At 45.1% G+C, this 23,616-nt stretch overlaps 1 protein-coding gene and 1 pseudogene across 1 annotated transcript; one reads left to right on the forward strand and one right to left on the reverse strand.

The window, feature by feature from the left end:
- Positions 1-1,592: 1,592 nt before the first annotated feature.
- Positions 1,593-2,311, forward strand: LOC110545167 (T-complex protein 1 subunit eta-like; annotated as a pseudogene).
- A 14,609-nt stretch (positions 2,312-16,920) lies between these two features.
- On the reverse strand, positions 16,921-23,316 carry Npy (neuropeptide Y). Its single transcript, XM_021631101.2, has 4 exons — positions 23,173-23,316; positions 22,169-22,356; positions 18,886-18,966; positions 16,921-17,123 (listed from the first exon to the last, which is right to left on the reverse strand). The coding sequence occupies exons 2-4, from the start codon at positions 22,354-22,356 to the stop codon at positions 17,099-17,101; spliced, it is 294 nt and encodes a 97-aa protein (XP_021486776.1). The 5' UTR covers positions 23,173-23,316; the 3' UTR covers positions 16,921-17,098.
- Between the last annotated feature and the right edge of the window lie 300 nt (positions 23,317-23,616).

Consider the following 23,616-nt stretch of genomic DNA (forward strand, 5'->3'; position numbering starts at 1 on the left):
GCATCTAAGCATCTCTTGAACATGGTGTGATGCTCAGCCATTCCCAGATGCTCTTGCAGCGTCCTCTGATATTTCTTCAGGGAGGCTGGTGATACACCAAGGCTAGTCAAAGTGAGGTCCATAGACCAGGAGGGCCTACCAGATGTGCTTAAAGGCTGGCCCTGCCCCTGCCCAGCTGAATTAGAAACCCTAAGGCATGGCAACAAGTTCCAACAAACCTCCAGGCAATTCTTATCATCAAGTTCACAGCGCATGCCAATACAGGGTCCTCCCAAATCCCGGTATCTATGGTGATGTCAGTATAAATGCTTGATTTAATCACTGCACGTACACTGCAGATTCATTTTTATATAGCAAATGCTGTATAAAATGCCATACAATGTGTTTAAAGTTCATCATTTCCTCTTCTCCAATTCCAGTCTGCAGAGATAACCACATTTGACAATGTAACAGACATCCTTTCACACCAATTTTATTCTTATTCGCAGGTCCACAAACTTAAATAATTCTATATGAGGTTTGTGCCGTTTGTTTCTTTTCAGTTCTTTGTTGCTGTTTTACAAAAAATATTATTATTGTTGTTTTCTGTAGCACGCCTTTCCCACCACCACACTGCTTCACAGCCCTTAACGTATCGTGGGCATCTTCAAGCATCCTCCATGCCTAAGCATGTGGTTACTTTCCTCCCCCAGGATCCGAAAGATATTCTGAAAAATGAATGCTGCATATTTTATCTAATCATTTTCTATCGATTGACTCTCAATGTATCGTCAGGTTTCCACAAAAATGGAATTAGAGAGTTCCCACTGTGAAACCAATGTCTGGCCTTGGATCTGAACCATAGCCTCAATTTAAAGCTGAAAAGGCAAATGTCTGAGAGTATTCTTGTGCACACAGAAGTACCTGAAGCTTGCCCGAGCTGCTCCTGGTAAGCATGGACATCTTCAAGCACCCAATCAACACTTGTCACCTACATTTTAGGGAACAGACGCCATGCTAGCTGCTGAGGACGGAAGAGTGGACGAGACAGTGGTCCTGAACCTCAAAATCGCTGTTCAATGACAGCAGAGGCACAAAAGGTATTAATTAATCAGTGTGATCCACTATGGCAGAGTTGCTAGGAAAGCCATGGGAGCCTTCCTGGAGGCGATGTCAGGTGAGCTAATGACTGAATGGAGTTAGCTAGGTGAAGGAGATCCAGTGTTCAGATAGAGGGCCCAGTGTGGGAGCCTGGGGAAATTGAAACTCATGGACTGAACGAAGGAGAGCAAAGCTAAGGAATGCATAGGACCTTTGTCATGAGGCAACTGCCCCAGAAAGGTCCATTTTCCTTTAGTCACCTCATCCTACGTGAATCTGATTGTCCCTCAGGAAGAGAATCTAGCCGAGGAGTGACGAATGTCTGTGTGGGGTTATCCCAGGTAAGCTCATTTTTTTTTCTTTTTGGATGCCTAAAGCAGTGGTTCTCTCTTCTTTTATTTTATTATTTTTTTATATTAATCACAGGTTATTTACTTTGTATCCCAGCTTTTTTATTTATTTATTTTTATTTATTTGTTTTTATTTATTTATTTTTATTTTTGAAAAACAAAAAACTCCCTATTGGGGATGTGGCCACACAGTACTTTGCTGATAGGGACATGTTCTGTGCTGGCCGTGTACCTGAGGAGGATCGAAAGAGGACAATGATGGCCTGTGGAGGCTCAACCCAGACCAGTGTGAATGCTCTGATTCCAGATGTGCTGGGCACCTGCCAGGTGTTTGAAGAGACCCAAATCAGAGGCGAGAGGTACAATTTCTTCATCATGATTGTGAGGAGGGCCATCAAGAATGACTCTGGGGTGGCTGGTGGTGGAGCCATCGAGATGAGTTCTCCAAATACCTGCGCGATTACTCACGGCCCATTCCAGGGAAACAGCAGCTGCTGACGGGGGCATATGCTAAGGCCCTGGAGATTATTCCTCGACAGTTATGTGTATGTGGCAGCGCCGGCTTTGACGCCACAAACATCCTCAACAAGCTGCGCGCTCAACACGCCCAGGGAGGCAGGTGGCATGGGGCAGACATCAAGAGCCAAGACATCGCCAACGACCTCCAGGCCTTTGTGTGGGAGCCAGTCACGGTGGGCATCAACGCCTTCACAGCGGCCTCTGAGGCTGCGCGCCTGATTGTGTCTGTGGGTGAGACTATCAAGAACCCCCGATCCACTGTGGATGGTCCTCCAGGAGCCGCTCGGGGCCGAGGCCAAGGCCAAGGCCGCCTCCAAGGAGAGGCAGTCTGCACACGTCCCTGTGAGGTGAACTGTGGTTGAGGAAGTGGTTGATTGGTCTGCTGTGTTCTCACTGGAGGTTATTTAAATAAAACTTAAGAGTTTAAAAAAAAAGAAAAGAAAAAAAAATGGAAATTGTGTACTTGAAGGTAACACATGAATGAAAACAAGAAGGAAAATTTTAACTATGGCTGTGAATGCAAGACAATAAAATGTTGAAAAGGGATTCCTGGAGCAGGGGTGGAGGGGCATCGCTTTCCCACCCCCTCCAACAAATCAGTAAGTGCAGTGAAAGATGTCTCGTATTTTTCACAGTATCTCAAGTGGCCATTCTGTGTTTGAATGAGAAAGTGTGTTGAGCATGGCCCACGAGGAGAAATTTTATCTGGTCACAGATGCAAATCCTAACATCCTCTTTGAAGTTTATTTTTCATTATTTTTAATTATGTGTGTGCATGTGTGGTGGAGGGCAGAATGGCATGGGAAGGCAGGTGCCCTCACAGTCAGGTCAGACCGCCCCAGAGCTGGAATTACAGGAGGTTAGTAGTGGGTGGTGGGAATGGAGCTCCAGTCCTCTGACAGAGCAGTACAGGCTCCTAACCAGTGAGCCACCTCTGTAGCTCCTCTTACTTAATCTCGACCGCAGGTTTTTCCAGGGGCCTATCTTGGGGCAGGAAGACACAGATGCGACGGTGCTGTCATTGTACCACAATTCGTAATGGCAATGGCTAAAAAGCATTAGCACGTAAAACTGAAGCATTGCGATGTCGTCGGGCACCACTGTGATGGCATCACTGAGGACTTCTCAAAAAGTAGAGCATTGGGTTGGCACAGATGGGAACAAGATTTTTCTCAGAGTGGAGCATCGTGTTAGCACAGTGGAGAATTTTGATGTCACATTGGACCATTGTGGTATCACTGTAGAATGCAGACTGGTAAGTGACGATGGGGCATTTTGATGTCACAATGTAGCACTTTGATGTCACAGTGGAGCTGTGTATCGCATTGGCACCGTGCAGCGCTGTAAGCTATTAGGGGACTGTGATCTCACAAAGCTGCAGCACTGTGGCCCACTGTGATACCACAGTGCTGCACTGTAATGCACAAGAAAACACTGCGTTGTCACAGTGGGACCTTGTCATGTGACCATCTATCTGTGGACACTAAAATACGTTGCCATGTAAAAACGTAGCATTGTGATGCCACAGGGAAGAGGCATTATCCCAGTGGACCACTATGATTCCATTATCAAGCAAATGATGTGAGAAAGATTGCATGTGAAGTCCATGCTGTAACCGCCCTGTGCCACCTCACTGTCCCCCATTTGGAAAGAACATCTTACACCCTTCCCCCACCCCAGAGGCCTGGGACTTATCTTCAGCATGATGCACAATGCACTGTCTCCAAGCAGCCCACGGGCCCGTTACAGCCCTTCTCTCCTCTCACCTCTACGTGGCTCTTCTCAAAATTCTTAGAAGACTTTTCCTAGGATTAGCTCACCTGGCTAGAAAGCATGTATGTGGCGTAGCAGGGTTTGCAGCGTGTGAAGAATGTATCACTCGCTCTGTACCCTCTCCAGGCCGAGTCTACCAATTTGATGTCTGCATTGCCAGAATGGCACCGAATATGTACTCTATCAGCCACTTTTGCCTTGCTGTGACCAAATGCCTGACGCTTAAGGAAGTAAGAGTTTAATTTGGTAGAGCAGTCATAGTAAGAGTCTGCTCTCTATTCTATGCAGAATTTCTTGTCTTAAATCTATCAAGGATAGAGTCCTCTGTGCTACCTTTTCCTTTTTAGCTGATAGCGTATGAAGATGTTCCATTATTGTCCTCTGCTCAGAGCCATGCAGTTTATTTTGAATATTTTCTTTGTATAGGCTTATGGAGATACAGACACCTCAACATGCATAGATATAGTTCATTCCATAGGGTAAGTTCATTGTAATGGAATTAATGCTCACAGAAAATAAATTTATTCACTTGTGTCTTGCTTACAGGAAGGACTTTCTCCTATCAATGTTAAAGCAAAATTTCCCTGTTTTCTCTTATAGAATTTTTCTTTGTTTTGTAAGGTTTATGAATTGGAATCAGCAAGTTGCCTGTCTTGGTAAATTCTTTCACGAGAGCACAGCTAGACGTATTTGTGAATATACTTAAAGACAGCTTTTTTACTGCAATGACAGAACTTTTACTTTTGCCACTGGATGATAATGGGTTTTATTCTAATAAGTAACAAGGAAAAAGTAGATATTTTAGCTTACTGTCATTTTCCTCACCGTGTCCTGTGACTGAAAAACGTGAAAACAGCAGTTTCTCTGAATCTAACCACTCATGTGGAGCTTCAGAAGAACAGCTATAAGCCTTGTCTGTTGGAAGACATGGACCACTAACACAAGGTTTTTAGCAAACATCCTCTGTATGGCCTCAACATTGCTATGCCATTGCTTTCTGTTGTATAAATTAATTTTTCTTCAGCTACGTGCTAAGGGCACACATACAAGTAATCCTCTGTGAACATAGGCAGGACCCACTAAGGACACAGAATAGGTCCTTCCTGTCTCCAATCCTGTCCACCCTCACTGGAGCTGCCATCACCCTCAGCAGAGAGGGCGTGCGGCAGGGTGGTTTCCAGGATGCTTTATAGCTTGTTTGTTTAGGTGAGGAAGGAGCTGCGTCTGCTTAAATGACAGAAAACCATTCAGTGGCTGGCCCTTCTTTCCCTTACTGGTGGATTTCCAGTAAGTATTGGAAGTATTGTCCACATGGTTCTGGCTTTAGAATCCTGAAAGATACACAAGTAAAGAGGTTGTGGCATCTTCCCCCATGGCTACAGAGTGTCCCTAATGCCAGGTGTGTGTGGTCAGGAGTGTCCCTGCATGGAAGACCCGGGAGACCATCGCATGAGACTCTGGAAGTAAAGATTCTAAGATGTCAAATAGGACAGGACATTGGCGTGTCTGCCAAGGAGAGCTGCAGACAGGGAGCAGAACCAGCTCAAGAGGGTGCTGTAGACAGGAAAGCCCAAAATGCAGAGCTGTCTAAGCCTTCTGGCCTCAGGCATGGAGCTACAGGGGTTGGAGTTCGTTCTGGTCTTTCTTAGACCCAGTGTTTCCTCAGAGTGCCCTGGTCCCCTGTTGACATACTTCTTTTTTCTCAATTAAAATTTTCTAAGCATTTTTATTACAAACATCTCAAACATACATAAAATAGAAAGAGTAGTACAAGGAAAGCATGTAGGTGTCCCTGCACTTTGTCATCTATGCCAATTTTCTTTCTAAATCTATACTCATGTCCCCCTTGTCTTGACTATTTTTTTAATTTTTTAAAAATTTTTATTAATTACACTTTATTCACTTTGTATCCCCCTGGGGACCCCACCCTCCTCCCCTCCCAGTCCTACCCTTCCTCCTCCTTCTCTATGCATGCCTCTCCCCAAGTCCACTGATAGGGGAGGTCTTCCTCTGCTTCCTTCTGATCCTGGTCTATCAGGTCTCATCAGGACTGGCTGCATTGTCTTCCTTCCTCTGTGGCCTGGTAAGGCTGCTCCCCCCTCAGGGGAAGGTGATCAAAGAGGGTGGCATACTTTTTAAAAGCCCTTTTATTTTTTATTATTTAACATTTTTAAATATCTCTCCATGTTCAACCCCAGTCCCTTCCAAAATCCCAACACCAGATAGGAGAGAGAAAGGGGTAGTGGGAGAGGGACATAGTTCTCTTAGCTGCTTCCTGCTGGTTAAACTTGTCAGTTTCCTTGGAGCCAGTTCAATCTTCATTTCAGGAGATCTCCAACTTCTTGTCTCACTGGGTCAACAGCAACCAGGAGCCGCAGGGGGAAGCAGCAGCAAGCTTCTTCTTTCTGGAGCTCTCCTGAAAGAATCAGACTAACTTTGTAACCTATATTTCTTTTAATTGCCTTATAACTTATATTTGCAAGTTTTAGGCCCATGTTAATTAAAGCCTCTTAGTGCTTCTCCAGAGAACCGAGGAATGTAAAAGTTCCTGACATTAGCCATCTGTGAGGGCAGAGATAAGAAAGAGAACAAGCAGAGATCTCTACTAAATGGAGAAAAAATCGCCAGCTGGTGCCGGTGAGATGGGCTTTGTTTGGAATCTGGGCCAAATGGCCCCAATCCTTCTCCTGACCTTTGATCCAAAGCCTGTAACCCCCACTCCTCAGAACAGATATGGGATGAGTTAATCACCCTCCCACATTTAACTGTGGATGGCAGGAAATTCCAAACTGACTTGAAGATCAGATATTTACGACAGGGCTGACTGGACTTAAGGGTGACCAGAACTGACCAATTATTCTAAAAGTTAAACACTTCATCCAACCCTAACTCGCCAAGAAGGCAACGCCAGGAGATTCCTGCCTTGTGTCTTTTAAAAACCCAAGGTCTTTGTCTCTCGGTGCCACTCCTAGCTAACCAGCAGGGGTGACCCCATTGCACAATGGTCAAGAAGAGTCTCTTGCGTTTTTGCATCGATGGATGATTAGTTTCCTGAGTTCTCTTCATACCTTCTTATATTTAGGCTCTTGCTGGGCCTAACACTCCAACACTGTCTCTGCTCTGGCATTTATTCTCTCTCCAGAGTCCTCAGATTTAAACTATCTGTAGCTGTCAAAGAGCCCCTCTCAGAGCCCGCAGGAGGCAAATAGTTTGCTGCTGTGGACGGTCTGAATCAGTCCCACACCCCACACCTGGTATTAAAACAAAAACGTCTTTATATCTTCAACATGTATTTATTAATAATTTAATTAATACATGTATTAATTGTTGATCTTAGGGCCTAGGATGTTGGTGTTCTGTTCAGGAAATTGTCTCCTGTGTCAATGAGTTCAAGGCTCTTCCCTACTCTTTCTTCTAGTAGATTTAATGTGCCTGGTTTTATGTTGCTGTCTTTGATCCGCTTGGACTTTAGTCTTGTGCAGAATGATAGCTATAGCTCTCTTTGCATTTTTCTGCATGTAGACACCCAGTTAGACTAGCACCATTTGCTGAAGATGCTATCTTTTTTCCATTATATGGTTTTGGCTTCTTTGTCAAAAATCAAGTATACATAAGTGTGTGCTTTAATTTCTGGGTCTTCAATTCAACTCCATTGATCCACCAGTCTATTTCCATGTACCATGAAGCTTTTATTACTGTTGCTCTACAATAGCTCTTGAGATCAGAGATGGAGATACCTCCGAAAGATCTTTGGTTGTATAGAATTGTTTTAGCTGCTGGTTTTCTGTTTTTCCACATGAAATTGAGAATTGTTCTTTCAAGGTCTGTAAAGAATTGTGTTGGTATTTAGATGGGAATTGCACTGAATCTGTAGATTGCTTTTGGTAGGACGGTCATTTTCACTGTGTTCATCTGAGTGGAATAGTAGCATAGTCACCATGAAGGGATGACTTGGGAAATAGTTGTTTTCACTCTGCTGTCTCCCTTCACTCAGTAACAGCTGCAAGAATAGAGGCTATGACTCTGCAAACACTTTATAGCTACGCATGGATTTCTATGAAGAAGTCATTTCTCCTCCATAAGACCAGACTCCAGATGTTCTTATCCATATCCTATGAAGACAGTGGTAACAACCTATGTCAGAAACATCCTATGATCAGAGACTCGAAGGCTGGGGCACCCTCATGCTAGATGAGGGACAAGTCTGCGTCTGAATCTTTATTGGCTTTTATCTCAGTTGGATCCCTAAGAATCCAGATTTCTAAAGGCCATGCTAATTCTGTTCCCTGATGAGCTACTGAAGTTTCTCTTTAACATTTCCTCTAATTGGTAGTGTGGCCACACACATGACCATTTGGAGGGGGAAGGTTAAAATTATTGAGTGTCCACTACCTGCTAGGTATTTACAAGTTATTTTATTCATTCCCTAAATTGCAACAGTTGTGCAAGGTTAGTATTCTGAGTTGATTTCTCAGGATATGAACTAAGGGGGGAAAACTGTGTCTTGCCCTCAGTCATCACTTGGACTGAATAAATAAAGCTTTGATGTAACTCTAAGGCATCTCTCATTTCTTCTGTCTCATGTTTCTGGGGTAGGAGTTGTGTCTAGGCTTCAATCCTCTTCAATACAGCCTTGGTGTGTGTGTGTGTGTGTGTGTGTGTGTGTGTGTGTGTGTGTGTATGTGTGTAAGGATAACCGAGGAGCCTGAGCTTCAGGACTTGCTGGACATAAGCCCTTCAGCATCCATGAATTAGGAAAATGAGACTGAGATTTCTCATAAATGCACAATTCTCAAAAGGATGTTTGTTTATCAAAGACATAAGAAATGATAGAAGGATGGTTTAAGAACAAACACCAACAAAGCCAAAACCTGCAGGCACTTTCTGTGCCTAGGTACTAGATAAAAAAGAATTAAACTCCTATGTTGTACAACATGTAAGTTTGAGAGTTAGATTTATATTCTATCATCCAGGAGCTACCGATCCAGGAAATTAATCTAAAAATGGTTGGTGATTCCTTTGATGCACTTAGCAAGTGTAACTACAGAAAGTTATGCAGATTTCCCATGGAAAGAGAAACACGCACACACACACACACATACACACACATAAATAAGTAAAAGAAGATGCCACATATTTTTCAGTGTCAAGGACTAAGTTTTTGTTTCTGGAATTTTTTTCTTTTTAAAAAATTTTTATTATTTTCTTTTTTATTATTATTTTCATTTATTACAGTTTATTCAATTTGTATCCCAGCTGTGTAATGTTCCCTTGTCTCCTCCCAATCCCACGCTCCCTCCCTCTTCTCCCGCTATGCCCCTCCCCTAATATACTGAGAGGGGAGGTCCTCCTCCCCTTTTTTTGACCCTAGCCTATCAGGTGTCATCAGGACTGGCTGCATCATCTTCCTCTGTGGCCTGGCAAGGTTGCACCCCCCATGGGGGCCGTAATCAGAGAGCCTGTCACTGAGTTCATGCCAGAGACAGCCCTTGCTCCCCTTACTAGGAACCCATTTGGAGACTGAGTCTAACTTTTAAGGGAAAGTTAGAGGCCAGGAGAGGTACTTGAGTAAAGTAGCCAGGACACAGCATGTCTTAGGCTTTCTATTGATGCAATGATCACCATGACCAAACAGCAGGAAAGGGTTTACTCAGCTTACATTTCCACATTGCTGTTCATCACCAAAGAAGATCAGGACGGGAACTCAAAACAGGGAAGGGTCCTGGAGGCAGGAGCTGATGCAGAGGCCATGGAGGGGTGCTGCTTACTGGCTTGCTTTCCCTGGCTTGCTTATCCTGCTTTCTTATAGAACCTAGGACCACCAGCCCAGAGATGGCAGCACCCCAATGGGCTGGGTCCTCCTCTGTTGATCACTAATTGAGAAAATGTCTTATAGCTGAATTTCATGGAGGCATTTCCTCAGGTGAGGTTCCTTCCTTCCTCTTTGGTGTCAAGTTGACACAAATACATAGCATAAAAAATATGTGGGAAATTGGAGAGTGTTTGAAAATTTGGAACATATCATTAGAGGTTTATTTAGCAGCATTTCAGGAACTAGAAACAGAGGCGGTAAGACAGGAAGCATGTAAAGAGATGAGACTGAGGATAGACAAAAGATGGGCTAAAATCCCAAAAAATCACACCAAGGCTAAGTAAAATGAAATACTTTATCTGAACACATCCTTGAGAAATTATAGACTACTAAGATAAAATTTTAAAAATAACAGCAAGGAAAAAGACAGAAAGTCACTTGTAATGGAGAGACTCAAGGAAACCCAATTTAAATGACTATAGATTTCACAAAGTCAGCAATGGAAGCAGGAAGTTTATGGGAAACTAGCTTCAGCCAACTGAGGTGTAGAACATTGTGCCAGCTAAAGTGTCATTCAAGAGTCACAGTGAAATAAAGACATTTCAGAGAAGGCTTAAAAGAGATATTCATCTCAACCCCCTACAAAGCACTACTAGGGGATTAAATAGAGAGAAGGAAGCTGAATCCAGGGAGAATGGATACACTAGAGAAGAGCAGTGAATCGAGAATGGCGATCATGCAATACATAAATACGTTTTGATTGTATATGTTTTTTGAAATATTTGAATTCTGATATCTTACTTGGGAGGACAAACAAAATATCTAGAGAGAGTCATTGGAGTACTTACATTCAAGTATTCTTACTTTGTTCAGAAGATAAAAACCAAAATATTTGAATTAGTAGAAAAAAATAAAAATAAAACTTAATTTATTAATGGAAGATAAAGGGCGGAAGTTAATTAAAACACAGTAAACAGAGTAAAATTAGGTGGTATTAAATTTATCTCTGTAATCATAATAATTATACCCTAGACTTCCTAGTTCAGAGTGCTTTTAATTTACAGTTCTAAAATAGCAATCTTGTATTACAGCAGCTACGGCTACAGTTTGTGACGGCTGAACGTAAATGGATGGAGTAAATAGGGATACGGTGGTGTTTTGGTAGGCCGTGTGTCAGTGTCTGCGCGCTAGCTTTTCGCCAAGCTGTACCTCTGAAGGGGCAATCACGCGAGACGGTGAGATCAGCCTTCCTGACACCAAGGCTTTCGTCTCGCCAGCTCTTCAGGCCGCTCTCCCTTAACCAGAGGCACAAGACGACCCGACTGAAAAGGCCTGAAGGTAAGAAGCACAGCAGGCAATAATAGATTGCGGATGCCCAGCCCTAAAGGACATATGCATACTGCTCCTCTCCTCCCCCAGGGATCCTCTTCAGCCATCTTTGTGGAAACGGGAACAGGAAGACTGTAGGAGCCAACGGCAGGAAATGACTACAAGAGACTGCCTTCCGGCCACAGCAGGGCGGCTGCACACGCCGACTCACTGCGCTGGGAGAGGGACAGGCAGTTTTCTTTAAGAGTGTTGCCACCGAGCGAGTGACTGCGTTTGAGTGTAAGGCCACAGAGCCATGAATACGTGGACAAACCAGATTGGACTTCATGGGTGGAAAAAAGAAGAGGACACGAAGTTGGGTGGGTCGTGATGGAGGTGGATCTTAGAGCAGTTACAGGGTTGGGGGTAAGTGTGGGTAATTGCTTTTGAGCAATTTGGTGAAAATCTCAAAATTTTAAAGTGTGACGTAAAGAACATGGTGTGCAGGCCTACCCGCCTGGTTTGTGGTTGAAGCAATCGTGTCTACCTAGAGGGCGTACCTGGCCTAGAGACAACCTGAGAAGGGAGTTGCAACTGAGGGATTGTCCAAATCAGATTGGCCCATGGACACATCTGTGGGTGGGGGAGGGGAGAAGGGAGGGGCTTGTCTTGATTGTTAGTTGATGCAGGGGAGCCCAGCCCACTGTGGGCGGCACCATTCCCTGAGCAGATGTCCTGATCCGCATAAGCAAAGCTAAGTAAGCACGATCCTGAGAGAGTCAGTAAGCAGCATTCCTCTCTGGCTCCAAATTCAGGATTCTGCTTGAGTGCCTGCCCTGACTTCCCTCCGTGATAGACTATAACTCTAAGATGAAATAATCACATTTCTCCCCAAAATTAGAGCATTTCGGTTAGAGCATTTTTCATTGCAGCAGCAGAAGGAAACCAGAACACTGACCAGCAGTATTTTCTTGTCTCACTTATCCTCTTGATGCCTCAGTTTCCTCATCTACCAAACATACCCAGAAATACTTGATCCTTGTGACCTGAGTGAAGATTAAATGTAGATACAGGACCACCTGAGCTGGTTCTTAACAGATGTTTCCTTCCTCATACTTTCTCTCTTACCACAAAAAAGAAATTCGCAAAACTTACAACTTCAGAAAGCAAATAGCTATTTAGATTTTCAAGTTGAAATCCTTTTTTCCTTATAAAGAGTTAATTAGGCATGAAATTAAATATTTATGATTTCACAGAGCCAATGTATTCATAATATTGGAATACGGAAGCATCTAGTCTAGACATTCAAAACTTTCTTTATGTCTTTACAGCCAATATTTCTCTGCTGGGAGCATTTTGAAATTATACTTTACAACTGTCTAAGGGAAAGAGTGTTCCTCAAGGTCAATTTGGAGAATCACATGTGGTCGAATATTTTCAGGTGTAGATGCTGACTGCTGTGTGAGGGATTTGCGTGAGAGCCTTGATATTCTGAGCATTTCTTCCTTATTTTGAGATCTTTAGTTGCTGCTCATATTCCCACTGGGAAGGCCAACTCCCTGTTTGCTTGGAACCTGGGAGTGTCCCAGGATGCAGGATTTTGATGCTAAACTTCAGATGGTCTGAGGAAAAACAGAATGGTTGGTCACCCCCATTCATACTCCAGTACCCTAGAACTGATCTGCCGGTACCAGCCACAACTGCTGGGGCCATTAGTGAGTACCCTGCTCTGCAGAGTGCCAGTTTCTTGCTGCAGTCCTGGGAGCCATACTTGAGATTTGATGGTCACCAGGGACACTGCCTGGGAAGCAGCTTCTGAAATCTACATGGGAAAGAGAAGAGAAAGGTCTCGTCTGTCACTGTTTACCACCTATGCCCTGGGTGGCATACCTCATCATAATAGCAAACATTTCAAAAGCGGGATATGGACCAGTGAGATGGCGTAGCAAGTAAAGGCCAAAGGCACTCGCTGCTGCCAAGCTCATTTACGTGAGCTCAATCCTGGAACTCACATTGTAGAAGAAGAGAACAAACTCCTCCAAGTTGTCCTCTGAATTCCAGTATGTGGCTTACACACACACACACACACACACACACACACACCTTTAGCTTTAAGTACTTACTCTTCTTTGTTGCCCCAAACAAAGCCCCTCATTTCTGGGAGGTGGGTGGGATTAACAGCAACAAGAGGGGATCAGAAACCATTCTTTCCTTCCCATCGCACTTCTCTCATCCCACTTCATCCGCTCAGACAGTAGGAGCTCATCCAGAGATGAATGGCCAACCTCATCTTCCCAAGCTGTGAGCTCAGAGTTCTGCCTATGACTTTCCGAGGCACCTGCGAAGCTCATTTCTAGAAACTAGTGTATGATCACTATTACACTTAATGATCATGGCATTCTGCATATTAAAGATTAACATGAACAGCTGCCAACCACCAAATCCAATCTGCATGATGCTCCCCATTCCTCACATCCACAGCCTCTTGCTTTATGCTTCTACTTCAACAACTGCTATGGTCTGGCTTAAGCATGGTCATGACACTTAAGCGCCCTTCATAAACTGATGGGAATCTGAGTACAGGGGACTGTTCCCTTACATGTGAATCACTCCTAGAACCTGTGAGAGTACTGCCTACAGAGAATGCTCAGTGGCTGTCTCCAAAATTTTCAACATCCAAAGGACTCAAGAAATGCAGAGTTCAGAGAATCCCATTTTAACCTGGTCGATATTGCGCTCCACTCTGGCGGTGAGAAGACTCCATGGTCTATGTTCTGCTGGCATTGTTCACTCTTGCATTAAATTACATAGACCAGCTCATTTAGCAGGTAGTTCTGGTTTGAGAAGACTTGGCAGTGATAGAAAGGATTTGTGTATTAGAATAAATAAAAATCCAATTATCCCAGGCAACCTTTAATTGAAAAATCATTTGAGTGATGCCCTCCTCTCACAGAGAGCCTTTGTGGGCTGTTCAGCCAAGCCTGGCGTGTGTTCTGGCCTCACTGTGAACATTCCCAGGCTTCATGGTTGATTCCAGGCTGAACTAGCCCTCACTGAGCATGTACTGTGTCAGGGAACAAGATGAGTGTCTGCACACACAGAGCCCTGTCCCCCAAATGCACAGCATTTCAGCTTTACAGCATGAGAATGAGCTTAACCTAATAGCTGTTACCCAACGCAATGAAAGATGAGCCTGGATGACACATAGGATTAATTATAAGTTATTCCACTTTAATTTTTAAAAGAAAAGGTTTCTCTGTGATGTCTCACTGTGCTAATTGCTCTAATAAGTAGGAGAAAAGGCATAATTTTAGTTGTGACAATATCATAATCCTCTTGCCCAGAACTGTGATAAAAGAATATACCCCTGAAATGCCTCACTCAAAGCACCATTTTCTTTTCTGATAATGGAAAGGGTATTTCTTAGTCGTGATGGCATGGTAGATAACTCAGAGGTCTCCCTGGAGGAGCAGGGAACTCTTTCCATTGTGTACATGGGAATAAGAAACTATACATGCTTAATGTTTGTGCATCAAAACAAAAGAGGAGGCATAATTAGCTGCCGTCACAGCTGCTTCTCTGACATCAGTGGCCCATACAGAAGTTATGCATGGCTGCAGCTTGGAACAGGTACATCAATATCTTTATTTCACTGATGGAACACTGGCCCCAAACTAGGGCTCATTTCCTTTTTGTCTTTTTATGTGTTCCTTTGTCCTGATCTAAAGCAGAGAGATAGAAGCTGGAAGACAGGAAGGCCTCTAAAACATTGCAAAAGAAATGGAGAGTCCCCACCTTCCTGCATTAGGCAGTGGGACTAATCTTCCATTCATTCTCTGAATAAAATCAGTTCTTGTTTACTAAGGATTGATCAGCCAACGCATCAAAGCACCATCTCTACCCATCCCACTTCTATCGCTTTCTTCTAACTTACCCAGGGAATTTTTTTTTCTCAGTCTCATGAGTTAGAACTCAGAAGTCCCGTGATTCTGAAAGTCAGAGGCTTTGTCAAGCCATCAGAACTGGACGGCAGAGGTTGGGGGTGGGGAAGTTGGTCTCTTTCTAATAAGATGTGGTGAAGCAGCTGTGAGACCAAGGGCTGGGTACCAGAGAAGTGTAGGCTATTCGATGTTTAGGTTTGGTGAGACAAGAAGTTAAAATTTTCCCTTAAAATGAAGTTTCTGGATTATCTTTCAATGGCTCATGCATATTTTTCCTATTTTATTTACCTTGTGTAAGCAAGAGTCTTTATATAGTGACAAATTCCCAGCATATCTGTGTTGCCAGATGTCTCTGAGTCAACTTTCTTTACGAAATACTAACTCCGGTAAACAAAACCTCCTAATGTAGTAAGTACCGGACACTCATGTTATATGATGGTAAATCGTGACTTAGTCAACTTTTTAAAGATTAAAAAAAAAAATCCTGTATATCAGTATTTAAAGGAACAAAGAAAAGGAGTGGGAATGTTTTGGAAATTACAGAATAATTTTCATCAAGGGGACTTGTACATAGCACCACTGGCTTCACTGGCTGAGGAAGTGGGAAAATTGCTTATGTACAGAAAATACTTGGTACTAGAATATTCCCAAAGTCATAACAGACAGACATGTGTCAAATATTCCAGTCAGTGAAGGACCAATGAGGCAGTGATCCCATAGGGACACTGGCTAATTTAATCTTTATAAGTGCTTCCTAAGATATTGGCAAAAATCACCTAAAGACCTTTGTTTTTTTTTGTTTTTTTTTTTTTTGTGGTTTTCTTTTGGTGTTTTGTTTTGTTTTGTTTTTGTTCTTGTTTTTCTTTTGTCTTTGTCATTAAACATTTTTATTGGCTATTTGCAAGGATTTTAAAGATTCACATATGATTTAAAGGGTAGAACTAAACAGCACTGTGCGATGAGGCTCATTTTCTTTGGTTCAGGTTACATTTAAGAGTTGAATAGCTGTTGTCAGGAGTTGGCTCTCTCCAATGGGGTGGGCCTCAGGTTGGGCCAGGGATTGGTTGGACATTCCCTCCATCTCTGCTCTATCTTTGTCCCTGCACATCTTGTAGACAGGGTAAATTTTGGGTGGAAGTTTTTGTGGGTGGGATGGTGTTCCACCTCCCTCCTGTCTAGTTAGAGGGTGGCCTCTTTAGTGTCTATGACCCCCACTGCTAGGAATCTCAGCTAGAGTCACCCCCATATCCTCCCTGGAGCCTACCCTGTTATAGGTCTCCAGCTTGTCTCAGAAATGCTCCCACCCACAGTTTCTCTTCTCCCTGCAGGCCGTCTGTCCTGCCCCCCCATCCACATCTGCTCCCCACCCTTGTTTTCCTCTGTACTCCCTCTCCTATCCTGCTATGCTTGCAGATGGGAGCCTAGAATAGCTGTCTTCTGAGGGGCTCCACCCAGCAAAGGATCCAAGCCGATCCTGAGACTCACAGCGGAGTGCAGGGAGCCTTGTAGAAGAGTTGGGGGGAAGGACAGAAGGACCCAGAGAGAATAGGAGCTCCACAAGAAGACCAACAGAGCCAACCAACCTGGGCCCAGGGAGGCCTGTGGAGATTGAAGCACCAACCAAGGACCATGCATGGGCTGGATCTAGGTGCCCTGCACACATGTACCCAATGGGCAATTTGGTCTTCTGTGGGTTCCCTAGTAAGGGGAACAGGGGATGTTGTGTGAGGTGATCATCTTGCCCAGGTGATCTTTAAAATGTGGTTATGATTCATATTCAAAGTGTGACCTCAATCCATGCATAGACTTTAGCTGCTTTGTGTGATGTGGTAGCTACCAGCAACACGTGGCTATTAAAATGAGCTTAAATTGCACGAATTGTAAAACTCTACTGCTTATTTATATTAGTCATATCAGGTGTCCATCGCCACTCATGACTGCTCTATTAGAGGGATATGAGACATTTTGTACACAGTTCTGAAACATAAATCCAACAACAGCATAGTTATTTCCTTTTCATGGCCATTGCTTTAATATTGGTGAAACAACTGCTGAGTTTCTTACTTGAGACTGATTATAATTAATGAATAACCTAATTCTTTCTATTGTGATAACAGAATATTCACTGAGGAGGATACATTTTTGAATGCATGATACTTTATTTAAACACACATATATACAAGGACAAGGGAAACGATGCAGAACCCAGCCCTGGTGGCTGCATGCATTGGTGGGGCAGGGAGACTGGCGTCACAGGATGAGAAGAGACGTGGATGGAAAACAGGAAAAGTCGGGAGAGTACATTTCATTTCCCATCACCACATGGAAGGGTCTTCAAGCCTGTAAGACACAAGAAGCAAATCATGGAAGAGTGGCTGCCCAGATCCCCAGGGTCTTACAAGAGAGAGACACTCAGTCCTGAGCTGCAGGATGATCAAAAGCCATTGTGAAGCCTCCTATGGCACTCTCGGAAAGAGGCCTCAGGCAGCAGCAGCACAACGAAGACCCACTTCATCAGCTTTGGCCACGGGAACTGGAACCTCTCAGGGAGTACCAAGAAGGCCCTGTGAGTATCAAAGGAGTCGAGGGACCCTGAAGTACTTCTGAAGATCAAAACTACGGAATCACATGAAACTCTAACAAGAAAGTTAGTGTTATTCAACTCTGACTATGCTTCCGTTGTCTTCCAGCAAGCCTTTTATGTAGTGAGATGCTATTTATTAGACTATAAAGAGCCCCTTTTAATAAAACAGCATTCACATGCAACTCCAAGGCTATCAACTTTTGTCTCCTTCTAATTGCACATGATTGAGTCTGCCAGTCAGGGTGCAATTAACTTTATTTCCTGCACTAACTGTGTTATTTCGGGCTACAAAACAAAGCAAGCAGCAGAGTTCTAAGTAGGTCTGGATCGTTATTTCCAAATCCCAAGTGTACGTAGCCCACCCTCAACTTTTACCATGGCAAATATCCCATGCATATCAATGAGACACGAAAAGATGCTTATTGTTCAGTATCAAAAACAACGCTGATCAATTTCCCACCACCCCTAGCATTCGCTGGTTAAGTCTAGGTTGACGGGACAGAAGGGACAGAAGTACTGGACTTTATTCCCGTTCAAATGATTGCTCACCTCAGAGAAACTACCTGGTTGGTCATTCCATAGTAAAACCGAATGAGCTCTGAGGGAGGGTGGGTGGTCTTGCTGCCGCCTCTGAGCTCTCCAGGGAGACCCTTCATGAAAAGCGACACTCCAGCCATACTCACTGAGCAAGCGTGCTAGTGACCTCTTCTGGGGAACATGGTTTTTGACTGTGTAGAGTTCTGGGTCTCAGGGGAGCTAGGTAGCTGCTGGGGTGCAATAGGACTGGTGTGGTGTGCCGTGAGCAGGAGGCAAGCTCAGCAGGGCAGGGTAAGGTTAGGAAATTGAGGCAGATTCAGCCTGTATCAGCAGTACCCCTTCCTTGTCCAGGAGCCCCCTGTGTAGCCCAATGATGAACCCTTAGATGGGAGTGGACTCCTGTCTCAAGACAGATCTGTACTCTAAGAAGCTTCCAGACTACAGACAAGCACCTAAGACTGATCCATTACCCAACAGTAATTCATAAAGTAAGTCAGTATACTGAACGAAAATACATCAGAAAGTAGCCAGGATCACCTGACTTATCTCCAGTTTGGGATAAAGCCAGGAAAGGAAGAGTCAAACACATGAGGGACATGGGCTCTGGGGAGATCTGGGCACACCACCTAGAGTGTGAAACCTCAGTCCAAATGGTTGATGGGTCATTTCTAATTCGGGGCTGGGGGCAAGTCAACCTATACAGTGTGATTCCTGAGCTAAACCTCCCTCACACTTTGAAAGGAACACCACATAATAGGCATCAGAAAACACTGTGCCCTAGAGGCTGGGGTTTGCCAGTGAACGCATGAAAGGCAAGTTCTTTCCCGCCTGGTTGTCCACCTCCACCTCTGTCCTAACCTCTCTCCTCTGGATGCTTCCATGCTAGCATTCACAGGGACTCCCACCTGCTTTCCTCCCCCCCACCCCTGCCCCACATCTTAAGCTCTGTAGCAATATCTCTACCCCCAAGCCCTGTCATACCTTGTTCTGGGGACATTTTCTGTGCTTTCTCTCATTAGAAGGTCTGAAATCAGTGTCTCGGGGCTAGATCTCTTGCCATACCTGAAACAAGAAGAAAGTGAAATTGAAGGTTTTAGAAGTAAGCTCTAGATAGGGGTAGGAGAGAGGAGGGGAGTATCCTGCTAAAGCGAAACAATGTTTCCAGTTGTCCGTATGCTGATAAGGAGTCTCAGAGTGTGGAGCATAAGTCATCAGCAACTTTATCATAACCACACACACATACATATAAACACACACACACACACACACACACACACACACATACAGATACAAACTGGTGAGATGAGATGGTCCAGAGGGTAAGAGTGATTGCCACGCAAGACTGGTGACCGAGTTCAATCCCCAGACTCCAAAGAGGAAGTTACAGATTGAGTAGAGAATCAAGTCTGGAAAACTGTCCTTTGACGTCCATTTGCAGATGTCTGCATGCAGACATCACACACACACACACACACACACACACACACACACACACCAAATACAATTTAAAAGTTACAAATACTCAATTTTCTAAAGTACTTCACAAATATTTAATTTGTCAGATTATACTATAATTACATTATTTACCCCCTTTTTCATACAGACTCTCTCCTGTAGTCCTTTCCCAGATCTGTTTCAAATTCATGGACCCCTTTTCCCTAATAATTGTTGTTGGTGGTGGTGGTATGTGTGCGTGTATCTAAAAATATAAATACAACCTCCTTAGTGTAGATAATGTTCCTTGTAAGTATTTTATTTTTTACAACTTTCTGACAGGAAATTTTAAAAAAATAGGTGAATCATAATTTTAAGATGTTTCCATAATAAGTTGATTGGGTATAGTTCTGAAGCACCACAACGGTTTAAATCTTAACAAGGAGATAAAATGACATTTCAGAAATAGTTCTGGGGGGAGACACCCAGAATCATGCTGCTTTAGGCCCACATGAGCCTTTGAATTTATGTGTAAACCGGTAGAACTAAAAAGCCATGGCTACATCAGTGTCTGGGGGAGATACAATGGATGCTGCAACCCCATCCCCACTTCTCCATCCTTACCGCTCCACCCTCACAACTCCCCGCCAGAGCGCTACCACGGCCCCTCCATCAGCGCTGCTCCCCGTCACAGCTCCCAACATACCCCGCGTGTTGCCTCTCCCCCTACCCATTGGAAGCAATCATTCCTTCCCTGAGTCATGAAGAAGTCCTAGTGGCCCAAAGAAACAGTTCTGTGCATCCTGCCTATAGGAGGATACAGTGAGGACAGCATATCAACAAAACAGTCTCCCCCAATGTTACCCCATGTCCTAGGGGGTATAAAATCACCCCTCTCCCCGAGAACTCGTGTTCTATGGAACCATGCAAACAGAAGGTATAGATTGATAGACTAGAATGAGGAATTTGGCCTGCAGGAGCAGCGGCATGTACTGCAACAAGCAAACAGCCACCAACAGGACTGGCGGGAGGAAGGAAGAGAATAATTACAGATAAAACAGTCGCAGATGACACGGTGATTTTCAGAGGTGTGGACTTATGCCTGTGAGGCTTTGGTGGGAAGTCAAGGAGTGCACAGTGGGGCTTCTAAGAAAAGCTGTTACCAAGGTGATACAGGAAGTTGCCTTAGGCACCAGCTCATCCTCATAGAACCCGATTTTCTTCCCATGGCGTGCAAGCCCCTTTCCCTATTTTTTCCCTCACAGATGGTAGTGATTACATTGAATGTTGGTGAGGTAGCCCCATCCAAGGAAAAGCAATAGAAGGTTCCAATTCCATAACCCTAAGCAAGCTTTCTTAAGGTGTCCTTAGTTTTCTGACCTGCAAAGTGGAGACAGTTAAAATCACTTCAAACTTTTGAGGAAATAACTGAATGAGGTGGCTAGGAAAACATGAAATGGGATCATTCTATAGAGTGTGGCAAAACTATGTAGCAGCAACCTTTGCAAAATGAGTTGTATATGTTGTAGCTAAATAAAATTTCTTTGTTTGTTTGTTGGTATCATTTTAATTGCTTTGAACTCCATGAAGTTAAAAAAAAAGAAGTCATTGACTTTCTGGGAAGTCAGTCTATTAGGCTCAAAAACGCAATAGCTTTTTTTCTAGTCAAAATGGTCAGATTTCAAAAGATTGTGAGCCACTATTCCTTAAGTGATTCTGTATACTTTGGGATTGTTTTCCCTAGAAGGCTTTCAGAATGCTACATATCTTACCTTACTGCTGAAATTAAGAGTAGGCAGCTGTTTGGGGAGCACAGCTCCCTTTTGTAGCTCATCCCCTGGGTGATGAGCAGTTTAACCTCCCTCTGGTAATTTACTACGCATAATTGAAACATGCTAAGTAAAGAACATTAATGCTTCCAAGGAGCTTGCCTATATAGTTTTCCAAGGTTCTCAGTAATTAGAATGTGTTGTTAAATGATTAGAACTAACATGTACCACTTTGCAAACTTAAGGTCCATATCATTTGTAAAATAGCCTGCATTTATTTATTTGCTTGGTTTTAATACTGAGAGAAAATGAAAGGCACCTCTTTTTTTACTTTCTGAGCACTGAAAATAAAAAGCACCGTCTCTCAGGTCCCAGGCAGCCGGATATGTATCCACCAGTCACTAATGTGAAGGTTTTTGCTTTGTTTCTTCTTAAAAGACAAAAATCCGAGCACTTTCTTTTCAGAACTAACTTGATATAAAATGGAAAAGTCACCTTTTAAGACCATCTAGGAATTTTCAAGTGTGAGGCTGAGATGGTTCAGAAAAAAAGAAAGCTATGGTTCTATCTGTTTGTTTGTTTCCTAAGTGCTGCCCTGGCCAGGCTGGAAGAGCTCCACTTTTTTGACAGCTGCGCTGCGTCCCTGGTTTCCTTTGGTGGGGGCTGTTTACTCTTCTTTCTGCACCCCTGCTCCTGCAGCAGGCCCTTTCCCAAGGAACGTGTTGGATAGCGCCGCCCCTGCCCTCCTTCCCTCCCCCGCCCCGCAGGCCCCCAACTGCTAAAAAGCAAAAAAAAGCCTGAAGAGGTGGGTGAGAGACACAGCCCAGAGGCACTGAATCTTGGGCTCAGGGCTTGAAGAGTAACTAATGACAAAGAGAACAGAGAAGGTATCCAGTCTGCCTAGCGTATTCCCTGCTCACACACTTATCTAGAGCTGAATTTATGCCGGATCCTGCCCTACGCTGGAACAGAACAAGGAGAGAGAAATCGTCGCTGCTGTCCAAGGTCCCCAGAACCACAGTTTTTCCGGCCTCCAGGTACCAGCCTGGGGTTGCACCCACCTCTGCCTGGTGATGAGGTTGATGTAGTGTCGCAGAGCCGAGTAGTATCTGGCCATGTCCTCCGCTGGTGCGTCCTCGCCTGGATTGTCCGGCTTGGAGGGGTACCCCTCAGCCAGCATGCCCAAACACACGAGCAGGGACAGGGCGAGGGTCAGTCCACACAGCCCCATTCGCTTGCTACCTAGCATCTGCGGACACAGAAGGCGCTCAGTATTGGGGATGCCGGGGGATGTTCGCCTGAGTGTCCCCCCCTCCCCCGTTAGCGCTACCACTCTCGACCCTCATCTGTTCCCACCCCAGAATAAAAGGCCCGGATTGGGCAGGCGCCACTTCCAGACCTTTAGCGGATCACCTGCCCCACCCCGCCCCTCCGCTCCGTCTTTCAGGAAACTTCCCTCCAAGTCGCCTGGTGAGAGGCAGAGGGCAGAGGTCCTCTTTTCAGAACAGAACTGGAAGTTCTGCCCTCTAGCTTGAAGCACGACCACTTTTCTTCTGGCTTTCCTAACTCAGCCCTAGAGGAGAAAACTTTTCCTCTGGGTCGCCTTTGGTCTGTGTGGCTACAGGTGCTGTGACGGACACCCAGGGTGTGGCAACAGGTCCCGGAAAGGGAGCCCATAGGCTCAGTTCGAATCCTGGAGGTAACAGGGCGCGGGGCTCCCCAACAACAGGACAGTATTTGGGGTTCCTGGTTGCAACCAAACAAACAACCAACCAAAGAAAGAAAGAAAGAACAACAAAAAACCCCACCGCTGTCTCGGGATAGGGACCCCCATGCTCTACTCCACGCCCTCAAAAGATAACGGAGACGGAAGTGGGCCGCCCCACCAGGAAGGGTCCCGGGGAAGCGCAGGTGGGCAGGAGGGACAGAGTCCGGCCCGCGGAATTTAGCCGCCAAAAAGGGCTGGGAGCGAAGCTGGCAGAGCAGGCTCCGGGGACCGGCTGCCGAGCAAGTTCCTGGGTGTCTGGGAGCCCGCGCCCCTGTCCCAGCTGGCCCTGGCACTCACCGTGGCTGGCGGGCTGGCGTCTCTGCGCGGCGGGTCTCTGCTGCGGGCGCCTCTCCAAGGGATGAGGATGGGAGCCACCGGTGGGATGCGGAGAACCGGTCGCCACCGGGCTTTTATGGAGCGTCCTTGTCACGGCAGGAGGGGCCTCGGGGCAGTCACGCCCGGGCGACTCCCACCGCCGCTGCCCGCCCCCAGTGGCGGGGGAGGAGGCTGGCGCTACCGCCGCTGCCGCTCGGGTGGCGGCGTCTGGAGCCGCCCACGCCCCACTTCTCCGCGGAGGGACGGGCACAGCCGGGAGCCAGCATCCCTCGGAGCCCGCTCTCCTCCTCCCCGTCGAGTCCCGCCAAGGAGAGGCGCAGAGGGGACCTTCTCGGTCGCCTGTGGAGGGAACTGCTTGCCGTCCGCGCGTGGGGCTGTGGGGACCGGAATCCTGTACTTGGGGAG

This window comes from Meriones unguiculatus, chromosome 3 (assembly GCF_030254825.1).
Source record: "Meriones unguiculatus strain TT.TT164.6M chromosome 3, Bangor_MerUng_6.1, whole genome shotgun sequence".
Classification (NCBI taxonomy): domain Eukaryota; kingdom Metazoa; phylum Chordata; class Mammalia; order Rodentia; family Muridae; genus Meriones; species Meriones unguiculatus.